The sequence below is a fragment of the Hippichthys cyanospilos genome, chromosome 20 (genome assembly GCF_059441005.1).
Source record: "Hippichthys cyanospilos isolate Australia breed blue-spotted pipefish chromosome 20, RoL_Hcya_1.0, whole genome shotgun sequence".
In the NCBI taxonomy this organism is placed as follows: Eukaryota; Metazoa; Chordata; class Actinopteri; order Syngnathiformes; family Syngnathidae; genus Hippichthys; species Hippichthys cyanospilos.
Window position 1 is genome coordinate 12,161,418 of NC_142388.1, and position 18,976 is coordinate 12,180,393.

At 36.6% G+C, this 18,976-nt stretch overlaps 2 protein-coding genes across 2 annotated transcripts; one reads left to right on the forward strand and one right to left on the reverse strand.

The window, feature by feature from the left end:
* The first annotated feature begins 1,483 nt into the window (after positions 1-1,483).
* On the forward strand, positions 1,484-15,560 carry stmn4 (stathmin-like 4). Its single transcript, XM_088403523.1, has 6 exons — positions 1,484-1,627; positions 9,170-9,232; positions 9,357-9,452; positions 9,522-9,727; positions 13,405-13,596; positions 14,228-15,560. Exons 2-6 carry the CDS (start codon positions 9,220-9,222, stop codon positions 14,285-14,287), a joined length of 567 nt encoding a protein of 188 aa, XP_088259649.1. The 5' UTR covers positions 1,484-1,627; positions 9,170-9,219; the 3' UTR covers positions 14,288-15,560.
* A 250-nt stretch (positions 15,561-15,810) lies between these two features.
* On the reverse strand, positions 15,811-18,839 carry il17a/f3 (interleukin 17a/f3). The gene is made up of 4 exons (XM_088403524.1): positions 18,796-18,839; positions 18,492-18,703; positions 16,972-17,115; positions 15,811-16,815 (listed from the first exon to the last, which is right to left on the reverse strand). The coding sequence occupies exons 1-4, from the start codon at positions 18,802-18,804 to the stop codon at positions 16,698-16,700; spliced, it is 483 nt and encodes a 160-aa protein (XP_088259650.1). The 5' UTR covers positions 18,805-18,839; the 3' UTR covers positions 15,811-16,697.
* Between the last annotated feature and the right edge of the window lie 137 nt (positions 18,840-18,976).

Consider the following 18,976-nt stretch of genomic DNA (forward strand, 5'->3'; position numbering starts at 1 on the left):
CATCTTCAAAGACCTCCATTCCAAACAAATTGGTAGGGTCAGAAGATGTCTACCTGAGGCGGAGTAACGAGGATGTTTATGCAATTGATGAGCAAGGAGAAGAGGACGCTATTTGGATAGTGATGATGACTTTAAGGGCTTTTCGACAAAATTATTTTTTGCTGCGTCAAAAAAAATAAACCATTGAAACTTCAAATAATTTTATTGTTGCAACATTAGTTTCACGCATAAGTCGTACATTTCCTCATGCCCTACTCCCTCCCCTCATAACTGCAACTGTATATTATTTGATGTACGATAAAGAAATGTGTCTAAAAGTATTGTGATTTTGTCATTTTAATAACACACACAATGTGCTATGGATAGCCAGGACCCATGTAACCACTAAAGTCAGGGATTTTTATATTCACATTTTTGTCAAATTCACCCAAATTAAAGTTAAAAAAAAGGGGGTGGGTTAACTTATACTGGGAGAAATACATTTATTATTACCCAACATAGTACGTCTGCTGCAAATTCAGTGCGGTTTGATTATTGTCATAGTTTGCAACAATCAAAGACTCAGAAGCGAAGGGAACAGGAGGCAAAGACTTTGAGGAGAAAATAAGAGCCATAATCACAATCTGTCGAGCACATTGTGCAATATTTTTCTTCTCTATTACTGCCCATACAAACGTTCACACTATACAATAGCGATCTCTCTCTCTTTCTCTATGTTGGTTAATTACTATTTGTTAATTAACCTGTTAATTAACAAAAAAAAGGTACTTTTGAATCCTGGCAAGGATAATCAAAATTCAAAGGTGTAATCTGTTTTAAAATAATTAACACAGGTGTACTTAATAATAATAAAAGTAATAATAATAATGTATAGCTTTATTGTATTATATTGTTATATTAGTAGAAAACAAAGCACAACTTTCATTAGTCTACTACTGTTGCATTTTTACTGTGCATAGGACAAATAACAGAGGTAATGATAATGACAGATCCTATTTTCTTTGTTTTATAAAAAAAAATGCCATATACAGGTAAAACTAACAAAGCTATCATTTTAAAGCAAAACTTGGCTGTAGTGACGCTTTAATATCAAGTTAAATTGTTGAGTCATGTTTTTGCTGTATCAAGAACAACAATGGTGGACTTAGTCAAGAGTATGGTTCCCACTGTAAATGCCTCCAACTCTCTTTTGTGTTTACAGTTAGAAGTTGAATTATTGAGCATCCTGTGTGCGTCTTTAGTGGGTTGCTCACTGACACACAAACACAAACATGCATCCATGCCTCAACATTTTCCGACACGCCGCCACCTAACTCCTGCATATCTGCAGGCCTAAAAATGCACACACCCCTGCGCTAGACGATAAAACTGATTGTGCCACCCACCCTGCATGACAACACAAAGAGCTAAGAACCCTCCTCCCTGTATCTTGATTCTCTGCTCCTAGTGGCTAATGACTCTTGATGCTGGCAGAGTCTCTGACCAATGAGACTTCTTCAAGGTGATGTCATTTAGGGAGCAGTGATGCTGTTGCTGATGCTGTTGCCCGGTGCCTGAATCTGTGCTGCCAGACGAGGGGGAACCAAAGTCGCCAGTCAGCATCAGCAAGAAGTGTCCGCCAGTGGGGGTGAGTCTCACATATTACATCATAAACAATTCTGTCCTATATCCTTTGAGGTGGTTTATTGAAGACTTAGATACAATGACTAAAACGTCTGATTTCATCAGTGCAAATGAATGGGGCTGTGGGTGGGGAAAGCATCGTTCTTGTTCCTTCTAATGAGAGAACTCGGCGTGCCCGCAACGTGTGTGTCATTTATTATTGATAAGCCAAATGTGGAGATGTGGCTTTGTTTCTGGTTTGGGGGAGTAAAAGTAGAACAGCAGAGAACAAGGGTGTATGTGATGTATATGTGCGTGCGTCAAAAAGGGTGTGTGTATGTTGCTATGGTAATGGTGTTGAAAGTTTATTCTCGTTTGATATTTAACTTTGCTTTTATATCACGTAATCATCTTTGGTGGGTGCCTATTAATTAGCAAGGGACCATTTATGGAATTTTGAAAAAAAAAGAATTGGCCCACTTTATAAGTGTTGTGGATTGTACGTTCATAAAGATCTATAATGCTCTTAGAAACGTATATGTATATTGAATTTCTGTCTATAATACGATAAGAATTTTAAACGATAAGCTTTCAATAAATTGCAAATATATACCGGCACTTTCTGTTCAATTGTGGAAAATCAAACGCTGATGAATAAAATATACTCAGTTAATTTCACATTTCTTGTAATTGCATTAATAGTAAAAGCAATGGTAACTGGAAAGGCTACAATGCAAAGGATTAGTTGATGTATTGATTTTTTTTTTTATAGTGACAATACACACATGTAACTTTGGTGTACAGTAGATGACAAAAAAAGCAACTCATGAGCCGCAAAACAAAATCACAAACAGAATAACAAAATCAAATAACACAATAACTGCATTAAGAATGGCCTAGAGTAGACCAGCAGTTCCTAGATGGGGGTATGTGTACCCTGGGGCGGTACGTATGTGATAGGACTTCAGTGGTGTGTTTCCTTTAGGTATAAGCAAATGCTGTTGAATGCCCTTTAATGCTGTGACAGAAACGGGACAGTTTTCTTTCCAAATTAAGAGCAAATTAATTGGAAGACAAAGACGGCTGGGCGAGGCACTAGCAAGCCTGTGACTCTAGTCAGGATGGATGGATGGATGGATGGATGGATGGATGGATTTCATGGGGAGGTGCATTGCCATTAGTGACACAGGAGACATGAACAAAACAGAGGATCTTACACAATGTATCTGCTGGGCTTGCGGATTAAAATCAAATTTAAAATGAATTTTAATAAAATTCTAATAAACCTCTGGGTATCTGAAGGCACGTCAGAGTCTTACAGTTTCTGCAGGATCCAGCAAACCTAAATTAATGAAGGGTTAGGGTTAAGGAAAAAAGTTTGAGAACCACTGGCCTAAACACAGTCAACAAATGCTAATCAAGTTTAACTACAAGGGGTATTTTATTCTTTAATCTATTGTCAGTAAACATTTAGATTTTGTCTATAATGCATTGATAACTATCTTTTTATGTACAATTAATACACTGAAAGCAACAATAAGACATTTCAGGTTTTGTTGATTATGGTGAAAGCCTGAGCATCAGTCACCTTCATTTGGACTGAAATACATTTCTGTTAAATTGGATAAATATTGATGACATCATGAATTGAACTGTGCCTTATATAGGTTTGATACATGGATGGACCTGCCAGTGTGGAAGTGCAATCTATCAAACCAATTGCTATTTATTGCTACCATGCTAATCGCCATCTCTAACATTAGCATTACCATTTTGATTTGAGCATCGAAAGATACTTACTAGTCCACCAGTTGTCGTCTTTGAGCTCATGCCGCGAGTGAAAACCGGATCAGTGTAGATCCTGAACCTCCCTTTTTCTTTTCTATTAACTTTTTTATGTCCCCTCAGTAAAAAACGTTTCTCTTATTTGGTTGTTTTTACAACTTTTGAGTAGTAATCGCACGTAGGCCTTCGAATCGCCTGCCATCTTTGCCACAAATTGGGAAAGGAGGACATGAAGTATGCTATATAGCAGTCACCCCGTTTTTAGCTATTTGTCAATGCTTCGTGCCAGTAAAAGTAATATACACTTCATGCCATGACGAAAATACAATTTTTCCTTTAAAACATATTTTCCCACTTGCTATCAACTGAAAATGACAGCACATTTGCTCAAGGTAACTACCAATCCCGGCTCACCTGTTTATCATGTGGTCAGACCACAAGTTGGCCCGTGATTGGTTGCTACCTGAACCCTGAACAAATGTGATGTCAATTTTTTGTCAACACCAAGTGGCAAAATATGTTTTAAAAAATACCTTAATTCCCCAAATATACAAACTATAGCAAAACAGAATAAAAAACAGAATAAATCTCATCTTTTGGGACGGCATGGCTTGGTGGTAGAGTGGTCGTCTCCCAGCCGAAAGGTTGTGGGTTCGATCCTCCGACCATCAAGACCATGTCTAAGTGTCCTTGAGCCAGACACTGAACCCTCAGTTGCTCCTGATGCTGCGTCATCAGTAGGTAAATGACTGGTTAGTGTAAAGCGCTTTGAGTACTTAAGGTATAAAAGCGCTATATAAATGAAAGTCCATTTACCAAGTCCATTTGTAAACTCTTCATATTTTATTGTGGACATGTGTGTGAAAGTTATATATTTGATGTGCGTTAAGTTGAGCGTGTTACAGATTTCCCACATTGTGGGCGGTTTGTGAACGCCTCGCTACTGTAAACATTGAGTGCGCTCAAAGCGGTTGTCGTGACGTGGTTTGGGTTCATTTTACCATAAATATCCGAAGTTGAGCAGATTGTGTTATATTATATGATTGTGTGTACAGATAGGCCAAAATACCGCAATTAATGAACAAGTCAAATGGATTAACTTTCCATGTTCTCTAACCAGTGCACGTTCAATTCCATCAGTTGGAGACATCATAACTTTTTCCTCTCGGTTTTTGTAACATTACTGTGTGTGAACAAGGATGGACTCGGACCTTGGTTCAGCCTTGCCTACTTCTTTTATTAAAAATAATGCCGTATAAAATAACACACACAGCTAACAATATCAACCACAGCTAACACGAGCTGCTGTTAGCTCCAACAAGAACTTGATCCTAACTGCCAACTGACCCCCTCCTCTAGCTCATCCCATTACGGCAGTGCTGCTCAAATAGTGGGGCGGGCCCCCCTGGAACGCGCGAGGTGATGCCGGGGGGGCGCGGATGATCCCAGGAAAAAGGGTTTGTTTTTGTCATGTGGAATGTAATTGCAATAAAGTAATCATTTTCATCATTTTCTTTTAGTTTCAGGCACTTTGGTGCAACTTGCTTCTTTTTTTTCCGTTTTAGACTAACCTATAACCCGTATAAACACGATAAAAATAATTAACAGTTGTTGAAAATTGATTTGCATTGCGTTTTTCTGTTGTTAATGTTAAAAAGGATACATGTGTAGGTATACTTAAACAATTTTCATCAATAATAATCTTATTTATATTCAGTGCATCGGGGGGTCTTTTCTAGGGGGGGCCCGGCAAAATATAATTGAGAAACACTTCATTACGGTAACTATTGTAAGTAAGAATACGGCTGTTATAATTCTGTACGCCAAAACTCAACTCATGTGGCTGTCAGATCAATCTTCCCTGAACGTTATCAAATAAAAAAGCAATCTCATTTTTAAGTTACCCTGAGGAGACACCCATATTTTTGGCTTTCATTTTGGGGAAAGAAAAGTGTGTCTTTTATTTCGGGAATTACTGCGTTAATTGTATCTGAGAAATTCTTTAATTATCAAACTAATTACAGACTAAATATTAACTTTTTACTGCTGAAAATGTCTGAACAATTGAAGTATCCCTTTGTGATTGTGTGTTTATTTCTCCAATTGTTATTGGCTGCCATGCATTAAAATCCCACATCATTACGATTCACTAAAGGCAAAAAAAAACAGACTGTTCAGTGTTTCACTTTCCTGACTTCATTCAGCTAAGGTTCACTTCCCACTCAGTGATGGTGTATTTGTAAGTGTGAACCGTTGTCTGTCACTGTATGTTCTCTGTGATTGACTACATGCTGACCTCTCAAGGGTGTAGTCTGCCTGTCGGCCATCAGCCAGGATAGCTCCAGCTTACAAGCGCCGCATCATAAATCTCACCGTTTACGTCTATTCGATTATTGTTGTCCGATTGTTGTCCAAGCTGCACCCCACCTTTTGCCCAGAGTCCGCTGGGTATAAAGAATGGATGGATGATTATGATGGCTAGATTACATTGTCAAGGCGTACCTAATGAAGTGCCTTTTGTGTTTATCGACAAAGCGAGATGAATGGCTCTTTCTTGTCCACCAGGAAACAAAGCATCGATCTGAAACTTGGGAGCTTACACGAAAGCAAGGCACGAGCAAGCGCTCAACCGAGCAGTGCAATTCATCTATACATTTGAGAGCAAGGGTAATTTTAGCTATTCCCGTAGACGTTCAAATTGACTGAGATTTCAGTCATATGAACAAACAGTTCCGTGCAAAAGTCTTGGACCACAGCTGTTATACCTTTGTTTTTGAGATATTAATCCCTGGGGGAAATTTTGACCCAACTCAAGCTTTTAGATGTTTTTTGATGTGTGATATCTAAGGGAAAGCATGCACACACACACAAAAAAAAAAACACTAGGAGGCTAAAATATTGCATGGATTGTCAAAATATGCCCACTTTCAATATGCCGTACTGCCTTCCCTTTTAAATGCTTACAAACAGGAGGTCGAGAGGTACACCGCGCAGATGTCAAATTTAGCCCATGTCAGGCTAATTTACAGCCATTAAAAATTGGAAATATTGTCAATTTTGGACATATTGAAAACCCAATGTTTTATGCATGTCCCCTATTTTTTTTATTAATTATTACTTATTATTTTAATTTTTTTTATTAATCCTTTCAACGGCAAATCGCAAACGGTGTGCAATAGAATTTTTTTTATTGGGACCCCAAAACCATCGGGGGGCGCTATCGGACAATTTATGACATTTGCAAGCCTTTCAATGACTTCATTGAGTGGCTTAGCTTGACTCTCATAATGCAAACTTCTTGCTACGCATTGTGGGACTTGACATTGACAAAAAGGTTCAATCCAAGAACTAAATGTTGCAGTTAAGCTTTTAATTTGCTGCAGGTAAGCGTTTTATTTCATGCAACACATAACATTATGTACATCTGCATATTAGAGTCTGCGAAATCTGCAGCATTGAATAGCTGTTAGCGTTTTTTTCCCCTCACAAAATGAAAATTCTTTAAAACAAAACAGCCTTGGAATACACACAGTATATGTGACAATAAATAATTATGTATATGGCTGATGCCAATGAACATTTTGAGGGGTTGACAGGAAAAATATATTTATATTTGACAATGTTATGAGCTTTTCAAAGTCACCCCAATTTGGGTGATGATAAGGCCAGGTTTGTGAAAAATCCCCGGACACACAGGGGTTAAAACCATAAATAGCGCATGCAAGAATTAGAAGGGAGGTGTGAAATTCTCTATATATTGAAAGTTTCATGGTACCTAAGACCAGTGGTTTTCATTTTTTTTTCAGTGATGAATATTTTTCAATCAACTACTGTACCCCCTAACCACTGCAAAGGATTTTTGTTTGGTAAGAAAAAAATATATGCATAAAACACGGCTGATTTAGTCTGATTTCTCAAACATCTGAACTTCATTTACATGGCGGTCTCATTTAAACTAAAACAAAATAAAATGATAAAAATAGAATTAATTAACATCATTACAAATATTTACACATACAGAAATTGTGATCGACATTAAGTGTCCTCTTTTGGAATCATCGTAAAAATCTGTTCTCAAAGAGAAATCATTAACTTCATTTTGAATAAAGTGATTAAAAGGTGTTGCCAGATGGCTTAATGGCAGTTTGGGCTAAACCATTCTGAAATGAGGGTGGCTGGGTTTTTAGGATAATGAAATTGATTAGCCTACTGAATGTAAGTCTTTTTATGAATTTGCAGTATATTTTCCTGAAATACTGAATAATGTTATTATTTTTTTAATTACTTTTCATGCATGATACTTTTGAAATGTATTTTAAAATCCCACGTACCCATTTGAGTGCCTTTGGCCGCAGGGGTAAACATACACCACATTTGAGAAGCACTGTCTCAGCCTTTTGAAAAATAGCCATCTTGCTTTTATGATTTATTTCCTTGAAGTGAATGAAAGGGAAGATGGCTCTACGATGCATTTGGATTGCCTGCACACACACAAAAAAAAATGATAATAACGGATGAATTTCAGATACCACTATCACTGGGTGACTAAGATAAGCATAGTAATTCATGCTACAATGAGAAGGTCAACTTGACTGTCCAGTGGAACCACTCTCCATAAATATTTATACTGCTGCATCAGATGATATAAGTTGCTTCAACTGTGAATGCTATGTCTTGCTTTTTTGAATGCTTTATATGTTTTGTGATGATAGTATAGCACTGACAACAAGAACAATAATGATAATCATTATATATATATATATATATATATATATATATATATATATATATATATATATATATATATATATATATATATATATATATATATATATATATATATATATATATATATATATATATATATACACACACACATATATATACACACATATATATATACACACACATATATATATACACACACATATATATACACACACACATATATACACACACATATATACACACACATGTAAAACCCACCTCATCTACTCAAAACCAGCCACTCCTTCCACCTGCTGTTAAGAAAGGAAATGCTCCTATATCTGCTAATAACATTTCAACCATCCAGATTCTTGACCTCTTGTCCTCACGAGGGATGCGGACTATGAGTGAGAGGCGGCGTAAAACTTGATCCGGTATAAGGTCAATCACCAAGCACTGAAAAGGGAGATAAAAAGCTTGCAGTATTTAATTAACTTAACATAAATGTTTTTAGTGTGGATTGAAAAACTTGGGGGGGGTTGCTCTAGTGTAAATTGAGTACAACTTAGAATAAGTTCAAGAGCCGGTAACAGAAAGTCCAAAACACTTCTTAAGCTTTGAGGTCTATTAAACAAGTGGCTAGCTGCTACAATTTGTTTTGTGTTACATACAAAGGTTAGAGTATCATTTGTTTCTTTATTATCTGCTGTGCGTCACTGCCGGGATAGAAAAATGTATGTTACTGTCATTTTTTTCGGAGAAGTGCCCAGATGATGATTAATCATCATTTCCCCTAAAAACACTGCGCAAGTCTCTTGCCAATAATTAGGAGCGTGTGTGTACGCGCGTGCGTGTGTGTCTGCAATTCATTATTTAATGCCACTTCTTCGGTTGGCTTTTCTCTGTCTTAAATTAAACCGTCAGAAGCTCCCTGGCTCGAGAACTAATTTATCTTTCTTTTCTCCCCGCATTTCCCCTTTGTTTTTCAGTTTTTATTTTCATTTGAAGCCTTTAATTTCTCTCCTGTTCACTTTGTTTTATTCTAGTTTGTAATCTTATAAATCTTTCTCTGCAGACTGAAAAGGATCTCAGACATCCTTGCATAGTAACATAAGCAGTGAGAAGATGACTCTCGCAGGTAAAGTTCAAAGTGTAGTTTCAGCATGCCAATCATCCATCCTGTTGATATTACTATAAAAAATGAATTGTCCTTGTTTTGTGTCTACTGTACTGTAAAATCATGAATTGTTTTGTGTAAGCAGCCTACAAAGAGAAGGTGAAAGAGCTCCCCCTGGTGTCTCTGTTTTGCGCCTGCTTTCGGCCGCAGAATTTAGACAATCCAACATACAAGGCAGAAGGTAAAACGCATCTCTTCAGCAAAAATGGAATATGGCATAAAATAACAGAAATGAATTTATACTTTTTAGATGCAGTGGATCTGGGATGGAGTGCCATTAAGGACGTGGAGGTCAAAGAGTTAAACAAGAGGGCGTCGGGTCAGGCCTTTGAAGTCATCCTGAAACCGCCATCATTTGACGGTTTACCAGATCTCAATACATCCATGCCTCAACGCAGAGACCCCTCCCTGGAGGAGATCCAGAAAAAGCTAGAGGCCGCAGAAGAGAGACGAAAGGTGGGAGAGGAAAATGGTGGTCTCATCTCAGATTGCCTTTAATTTATTTGACCATTCCTACAGAGGTGTCAAAAACATTACAACAGGAGGTGAATTATTCACAGAGGCTCGCTCCTGCCAATCGAATTCACTGTGCAAAGCAAATTTTCAAAAACATCAAGACAATTTCACCCTTAACAATGAACACACGATGGTGTGAACATGCTCAAAATCGAAAATTAACATACTTTCTACCATACAATTGGTGGGAAAAATTTTCTTTATAATGTACATGCTCTATGTGTCACTACTAGTCTAAAACCAGTGTTGGGCAAGTTACTTCAAAACTGTAATGCATTATTTATGACTTATTGCTGTCATTCCAACATAATTGGTTACGTTACAATATTACTGTTTTGAAATGTAAAGCATTACCCTACTATTGCATTACTTTCACTTTACTCTCACCAATATACCTGGAAATAGGGATTTGTCATTCTAAATGTAGCTCTTTACGCTCATTACATTCAATGGAATGACCTTAAACTAAATTAATTAAACTCACATGCTCAAAATTATCCCCAAATACATATTATTGCTCCTTCAGACTTAAAAATGGCGCCTAGATCACTGGAAATGTAAAATAAAACTATACAAATAAAACGACATAAACCGTACTTCTCAATTATATTACAAAAACAAAGGTGTCGTCTCCGTGTCCTCCTGGCATCACCTTGCGCACACTATTTGAGAAACATTGACCTGAACAAAGTTCTCAGAATACCAACAATACATTAGCGCCATCTCAAGGCAACCAAAACAATGCATTCATGTTATCAACTGCTTAAATTAACAATATGAATTTAAAGGGTTTAGGAGTGTTTTGGGGACTGTAATTTATAATGCATTGTCATGCCCATTGCTGTCATTTGTATGGAGTAAAATATTACTAGAGTAATGCCTTACATTACTGCATTAGAGCAAAAAGTAATGCATTACGGTAATTACATAACTTTTGTAATGCATTATTCGAAACACTTATGGCAGCCCAATAAATATTGATCTTTGCATTGCATTTATCGCAGTCTATCACTTTTCAGTGGTGAGGCTCCTTGATTAAAATTATTATCTGGGGTATAATTGGCATGGTCTTTTAAGCTCTAGCTTTTCTTATTTATGCACATTCTTATAGTGTTTTACTTGATTAAATTAAGAATAAAACATGTCGACTTTCGTGATTCATGTGGAGTAATAGTGAGAAAATGATAGCGACTGCTACACTGTCCTTGTGACCAGCTGCATGCTGAGCAAAACAGAATATCAAGCAGGAATGAATGCCTTGCCGCATAACACATAAAAAAATAAGTGGAACAGACTGTAATTTATCACATTCCTTGCCCTCCCCTCTCCTCCAGGTTCAATTTGCTCATTGAAATGAGCCACAATGAGCACTTGTGTGTGTGTGTGTGCATGATTGCCCTTTTCATGTCCACCTTTTCATCGTTCCTTTCTCCTTTTTCCTCCCTTTATTTCCATCCACCTGAACACACCCTCCCTATTTCCTCTTATCTGTGTCCTACCGTTTCCCTTTATAAATCAGTCGACACGCAAAGGCCAAGGTGACACTAGTGTTTGGGTTTGTCCATCTAGCTTTGTTGAAGTGGTCGTCACAGACAAGAGCAGTGCCGTATTGTGGCAGATTTCTTACCTAAGTGAGTGATTGTTATCTATATTTCACTCAACAGTAAACCTTGAGAATATTTTGAGACGTGCGGCCTATTTATACATTAGACAAATACCGTAATTCCTCAATTAAAAGACGCACCTTAGATCTAAGAGGTGCCCTTGATTTTGGGGTGAAATTCTGAGATTTTCTATGTTATCGTGAGATAAGATGCACCAACACTTTGGCAACTATGTACAAACTATAGCAAAAAAAAGAATAAATCTCATCTTTTGTAAACTTTTCAAATTTTCTTGTGTTCATGTCCGTAAGTAATAGATTTGTTGAGTTTTTTTTTTTGAGATTTCCCACATTGTGAGTGGTCAGTGAACCCCTTGCCACTGTAATATTGAATGTGCTTGTTTTTTCTTTTCTTCGCAACTTGGTGCAAGTTCTTTGTACCATAAATACCCGAAATTGAGTAGCATCTGTGTTTCATCAAGCTTATTGATATTGTGTGCGTATCTGCCAAAAGACCACAGTATATAAACGAGTCAAATGGATTACCTTTCCGTGTTCTCTAACCCAGTGGTCCCCAACCTTTTTATCACCATGGACCAGTTCTGATCCATGCAAAACCTTTGCATATGCTAATATATACCAAAAGGAAATACCTAACATAAATAAAAATGCTAATGAGCTAAATGCATACAAGGCAGCACTAAACACCATGCTGAAGATAAAAGCTAACATTAGCCTGAATGTTATCCACAGTCACAGGTTGTTGAATCAACAAACTTATTTTGGTTATATTATTACAAATTCCACATTCTTAAAAAGAAAGTCCAAGTTACAGACAGTCATAGGCCAGATTTCACAGAGAGACACAATGACTGACTGTTCTCAATTGAATTAACACTGTCCTTCCACACTACAAAATGTAATATCAACAGCGGCCAGAGGCGGCACCAAAAACAAAGATCAGGCCAAACAAAGCACAAATGAATGAACTGTTAAAGGATAAACTACATCAGTTCCAAAACATCATTATTTCAGGTGCGGCCCATGCAACCCTGTACCAGCTGATCCACGGAGCAGCACCAGGCTGCGAGGTGAATGGGGGCCGCTCCTTTAGCCGGTGCACTTTTTATTGAATCAGCTGGAGACATCATAACTTTTACCTGATCTTCTTCGTTTTAGTAATAATTCTGTGTGTGAAAAAGGATCGACTTGGACGTTGGTTCAGTCTGTCCGCTTCTTTTCTTGAAAATAATGCCGTCACAAACTCAGCTAACACGAGCCGGTGTTTGCTGCAACAGGCACTTGCTTCTAACAGCTAACTGATGTCAACCCTCTAACTCGTCCCGTTACGGTAATTATTGTTAATTAAGTAAGAACATGGATGATGTAAAAATGCACTTCTGTGCATCAAAACTCAGCTTATGTGGCTAGACAGAGCAATCTTTCTCGAATGGTGTCGGAAAAAAAAAAATCTGATTTTTCAGTTACCGTTTATAGGACACATCCATAGGTTTGGCCTTCATTTTTGGAAAAGATAAAGTGTCTCTTTATTTGGGAAATTAAGGTATTTAAAATGTGTGCTTTACGCAGGATTGAATTTCTAAAATAGTTTGGAAAATGATGTGCTTTAGTGTAGTAGCATGTTCGGTTTACAGTCAAGAGGTCTCAGATGTGAGTGTCCTTCAACATTCTCAAAGGTTTTGCATGTTATACTGTACTCTAAATTGTCCAAACCTGTGAATGGTTGTTTGTGGACAGGAAACATCTTGTGCTCTGTGATTGGCTGATACCCAGGCATACCACACCTCTTATCAATAGTTAACTGGGATATACCCTAATGAAGACAAACGTTCTACAATATATATATATATATATATATATATATATATATATATATATATATATATATATATATATATATATATATATATATATATATATATATATATTTTTTTTTTTTTTTTTTTTTTTTTTTTTTTTACTGCATTTTATTCAATTGTCCATGTGTCTGCAGTGTCAGGAAGCTGAGCTGCTGAAGCACCTGGCAGAGAAGCGGGAGCATGAGCGAGAGGTGATCCAGAAGGCCTTTGAGGAGAACAACAACTTTATCAAGCATGCTAAAGAGAAGCTGGAGCAAAAGATGGAGGCAAACAAGGAGAACAGGGAGGCCTTGCTGGCCGCCATGCTGGAGAGGCTGCAAGAGAAGGTATGTCCCGGCTTTATTTGAACATCTACCAATTATCTTGATAGAACATCAGTGTCAGTTCATGTCCATGTTAAACAAAATGTCTGCAATGTGTCAATGTGTCAATTTTAAACATCCAAAAACATTTTTAAAATGTGCTCAGGTAGGCGACTGGCCCATATCAACCCACATGGAAAGGACCTATATGAAAAAAGTGCTTTAGACATGAAATTGGCCTTTTACCAATATTGTACTGTATATACATACTGTATATATATACTCTCTCTCTATATATATATATATATATATATATATATATATATATATATATATATATATATATATATATATATAGACAATTTTTTATGACAAATATAAAACTGCCATTTTCTTACAACATTATATGTACACACTACACACTATACTTTATTGTCGTACATTAGTACAGTGTGACAAAATGAGGCAGATGGATGTTTAAATTTTGTCCACAGGTGCCAATACTTTCTACTCCTCTATAATGTGAAGCAGTTTCTTCTTGAATTATTCATGAGACATTTGCTGTGCAGCTCGCTTCTCCACCATTGACGCTAATGTATTAATGAATGCAAATAGTTCTATAATGCCAACCATTGTCCATCTGTTTGCTCGGTAGGACAAGCATGCGGAGGAAGTGAGGAAGAACAAGGAGCTGAAGGAGGAGGCCTGCCGATAGACAACAAAAAGAGTGAGGAGGAAGAAGAAATACATTAAGAACAGATAGAGATGGTTTGTGTTTGATTTCTTTTTTTAAATCAGCTGTGCAAGTCGATCCGGGAGAGAAAAAAAAAGAACTCATAAAACAAGTAAAAAGATGAGTGAAGTAAGACTTTCATATCGGTGTATTTCAGAACGAGCTGTACAAAAAGCTTAACCAACGCTTGATGTTGAACAAATGAAATCATTTTTCCCAAGGAAATGGTGGGCGAAGCATTTCAACAAATATTTCATGTATTGAATAGAAGGTGGAAGCGGCATCCAAAATATTACTGTTTACATTTTTTTTTTAAAGAATTCACATGATCAAACACGATACGCAAGTTTGCTACAGGTCTTGTGAATTGACACGAATCAGTATCTTAGCGGTACTTCAAGATGTTGTCAATGTAAGCTACTTATTTTACACATTAAAGCTTTTTTCTAATGTTAGCGAATATCTTTATATTTGCTGTGACTAAAACAACAAATGAGGAGATGAAGATGGAATTTTCCGACTGAGAATAAAGTATCAAAATCGAATACTACTAAATGGCCGTTGCTTTTTATAATTGCTTCGCTCGATTCTTATTTTTTAGTCATATAGCATACTCAATTAGCGATTAGCCAAGCTAGGTGTTTACTGCCTATTTAGTGAGTAGCAGGGTAAAGGAAATTAGCGAGCACACGCATTCGGCTTTTGCCTCTTCTGTATATAAATTAAAAGCGTTCTAGGGATTCAATTTTAAAATGGCTCATTTCAAGTTAGTTTTAGTCACCGTATGGGATTTATCACTCTATTCCATGATATCTAGAGCAGAAGCTGGGTCGAGGGAATTTAATCTGCTGTATTTTGCAATTTTCAGGGTCTTTTAGATCATTCATTGTAGTGAGGTTGTTTATAAGTCTTTTACATCTTCAGCACGAATTGCACTCTTATTTTATCAAGCACAACTCAGAAGCACACATTAAATACATGACATGAAATAAACACGTATGTGATGATGATTTGTAGGGTTAGATGGACAGGTTTGTTGGTTTTCATCTTTGGCATGTGTCCGTGTGTTCTGTCAGTTTGTGAAAGATCTCCCCCAAAAATGAGAAAAGATTGATGTCATTTGCTTGAGTTGTTGAGTCATGGCTTTTCTTGGAACGCTGAAAATGTTTGCACAGTAATTTGGAAAAATGTGTTGATTTGAGTGTATCCATTTGGCATGGTCATTATAAAAAAAAAAAAAACTTGATTGAATGCTCATGCGGCTGCAGTTGTCATTATTTCTGTAATGTGATTTTTGGTGTAATACCGCACCCCACTGATGCAGTTCATTGTTCGTTCATCTAGGATTTTTGCTACCTTAAATGTTAGTTGCACTGGAACCCTAGGGAGAAGAAAATTCAAACATGCACTCAATTTTAGGATATTTTAATCACCGATGAATACTTAATAGTAGGTGCTCAAATATATAAGTTTTTTTTAACAATATTCAATTTCACGTAGGCTGTTTGCATCAAAAAGAACATAGACACAAAACTAAACTACCATATTTCTCTGACTACAAGTTGACACCACTTATAAGTCGACCCCGCCTTCAATTTGGGTGAATTTTACAAAAACACAGTTAAAAGTCTACCCCTGACTTTAGTGGTTACATAGATCATGCCTGTCCAATTATAAAACATGGTGTGTATTCTTAAAATGATGAAATGGGACAAGTGTACAAAGTACGTGTGCGCATAGACGCAAATGCTGAACCCAATGTTGCAACAATAAAATGATTTGAGCTTCCAGTGCTTTATTTTTTGACACACCTAAATATTAGTTTGTTGAAAAGTCATAAAATTCATCATCACGATCTGACACGCTAAAAAGCTCCTCCCATTTAACTTCCGGACGTCTTCCTCTTCCTGCTAATTATTTGAGCAAACATAATGATTTGCTGATCATCTTACTTGGGATGTTCTTTAATGACAACTGTTAGAAAATCACGTTGCGCTTTGCTGTTTTTACCCCCACCTGCCGACATCCATGCCAGCTTTTTCAAGCACACATCCAAGGGCTGAAGGATACAAGTCAAGCTGTCTTTTCCTTTTCATAATGGGTCAAAGTCCACCGGACAAATGACCCATGCAGCCACATTGTTGACAACAAAGACAAAAGTGTGTTTTCACGATGTTCTGGGCAAACGCTCTATATCTGATGCATGCTTTATCAAATTAAAGGTGTATATAATCATTTTTAGCCTTGTAAATGACATGATATTGCCCCCCCATATGAGGGTTGAAAATGAGGAAAAAAAAACCTCGACTTGTAGTTAGAGAAATAAGTATATAGAGAAGTAAGTATGGAAAAACATGATAATATTAAAAGGGGCATGGATTATGAAGACAAATCAAAAACTGCGCCTTATGCATGTACAGCCCACTGTTATCATCTGTGTTCCCAGTCTGAACTTTGTCCTCCTATTCTTCTTCTTCTTCAAGTTGCTGTTTGGCCTTTGGTTTGAGACTCTGAAAAGAGATTAATAAAAAAGTTTCTCCAGGCACATTTTAATTAGATGTTTATGTTCATACTCCAAATTTGATCCTAATGGATTCTTCCTCAAGTTTGTGCATCATAGTGCAATCAATATATATAATTATGTACCAAACCCACGGCTGCCTAACCTGTGTAGAACCAGGACCTGGTACATGATAGGTTTGACTTCCAAGGTCACATCTTCCAGTCCACTCTCGTGGCTGAGACAAGCAGATGTCAGGCAGTGTGCACTGGAGAGCACCCTAGGGAAACGAGACGCCACACGGGACTCTCTGGAAAAAAGGTATCCCAAAGTACCGTATTTTTTAGAACATGTGAAATCTTTTTTCTCGTTATTTGAGCCCTGCGGTTTATAATCCGGTGTGCCTTATCTTTTTTTTTTTTTTTTTGCTAGCCACCAGGAGACCAGTAAAGCAAATGTGTGTATGTGTTCAAGGTGTCAATTTCTGGAACAACTTTTAAATAGACCATCAATGTGTGTGCTCATAAAGATTTAAAATGAATCGAGTTAAAATGAATCAAATATAAAAATTACATCTAATCATATATATATATATATATATATATATATATATATATATATATATATATATATATATATATATATATATATATATATATATATATATGTGTGTGTGTGTGTGTGTGTGTGTGTGTGTGTGTGTGTGTGTGTGTGTGTATGAATTATGATCGATATGTTTATATGAATATTCAAACAAAGGACAGTATGGAAATATTTTGAGTTTGAAGTGCTATTTAACTCTGCAGTGTTCTATCTGTGTTATGTTGGAAATATCCATCCATTTCCTATAAATATGTTGATGCAAAACATATAGGGATGTCCAGTCTGTATAATATGGGCGGCTGTAAGTGGACAATTGAAAAAAAAAAAGTTTTAAATCAAAATTTAAATCAAAATTTAAAAAGATATATTTTGACAAAAATAATTCTGCATAACAATCTGATGTTATGATCCGTGGTTTATATTACGGTGTGGGTTATAAAAACACATCATTAGAAAGCGTTTTCTAACTCTTGATTGACTGATTTTTTTGTGGGCTTGATAAATTAAAGTTAAAAAAAAAAAAAGTCAAAGTGGCTTTTGCATCCTTTTATTTTTCTGCAGCACATTCTAGTAAGGCAATACTAATAACAGTTTGGTTTGAAATATCTGTTAAATTTTATGATAAATTATTATTTATGTTAATTTGCCCGTTGTAAGGATTAATGCAAAAATTGGGGGACATGCATGATGTAACAATTGGTTTTCAATATGTCCAAAATTGGCAATATTTCCAATTTGCAATGGCAGTGAATGAGCACGACATGGGCTAAATTTGACACCTATAGAGTGTACCGCTGGACCTTCCGTTTGCAAGCATTTAGAAGGGATGGCAGCTTGGCATACTGAAAGTGTTCATGTTTTGACAATCTATGCAATATTCTAGCCTCCTTTTGTATGCTTTTCATTTGATATCACACATAAAAAACATTGAAAACCCCAAGTTGGGTCCAAATTTACCACAGGGGTTAAAATGTCTCTTTTTACTCTTAAAACATGTATTGTGAATTGGCTGAAGACAAATAACACTTTTTTTTTTGTCTGTTGTTTTCACTTTATTATTTACTTAGAATAGACATGTCTTACTTGTAGGTCCAAGGTGAGAGAGACATGTTGGCAATATTTGGAGCAGAACTGGCCACCAATAAATCGTCTGATCCATACAACAAATTTTCCACCACCAGTCTCACTGTCTTTTTCTTATGTCCATCTTTTGGGGTCACTCGGACTTTGTCCACTGGACCCCCGCGAGTAGCTTGTAGTGTGCGTGCCAGGCCCAACAACAAGAGCACTCTCAACTAAAAAAATATATATTGATATGTAAAGCTTTATTATTTCTCCAGGCACCATAACAATACTTTGAAGAAAATGACCATAACAGAAGACTCACCGCAAACATGATCAGGATGGCCAAGTCCTCAGCAAAACTCTCGCGTCTTCTTCAGAACTCTTCTGCTCTGAGTGACTCTCTTCATTGGTTTTAAAACCACTCACTTGATGTACTAACCAGATAAAGATTGGCTTGTTTGTTCTTCCTGCATCACAATACCAACACCCAAGCTGTAATGTAG

Bases quoted from the DNA above. Each gene is read 5' to 3' on its own strand.
- il17a/f3 (XM_088403524.1), bottom strand. The intron at 17,116-18,491 runs GTAAGACATGTC...CCTTTTTTCCAG, and splicing joins CTCTCACCTTGGACCTACAA to AGAGTCCCGTGTGGCGTCTC. The intron at 16,816-16,971 runs GTTAGGCAGCCG...ATCTCTTTTCAG, and splicing joins CAGGTCCTGGTTCTACACAG to AGTCTCAAACCAAAGGCCAA.
- stmn4 (XM_088403523.1), top strand. The intron at 9,453-9,521 runs GTAAAACGCATC...TATACTTTTTAG, and splicing joins TCCAACATACAAGGCAGAAG to ATGCAGTGGATCTGGGATGG. The intron at 9,728-13,404 runs GTGGGAGAGGAA...ATGTGTCTGCAG, and splicing joins CCGCAGAAGAGAGACGAAAG to TGTCAGGAAGCTGAGCTGCT.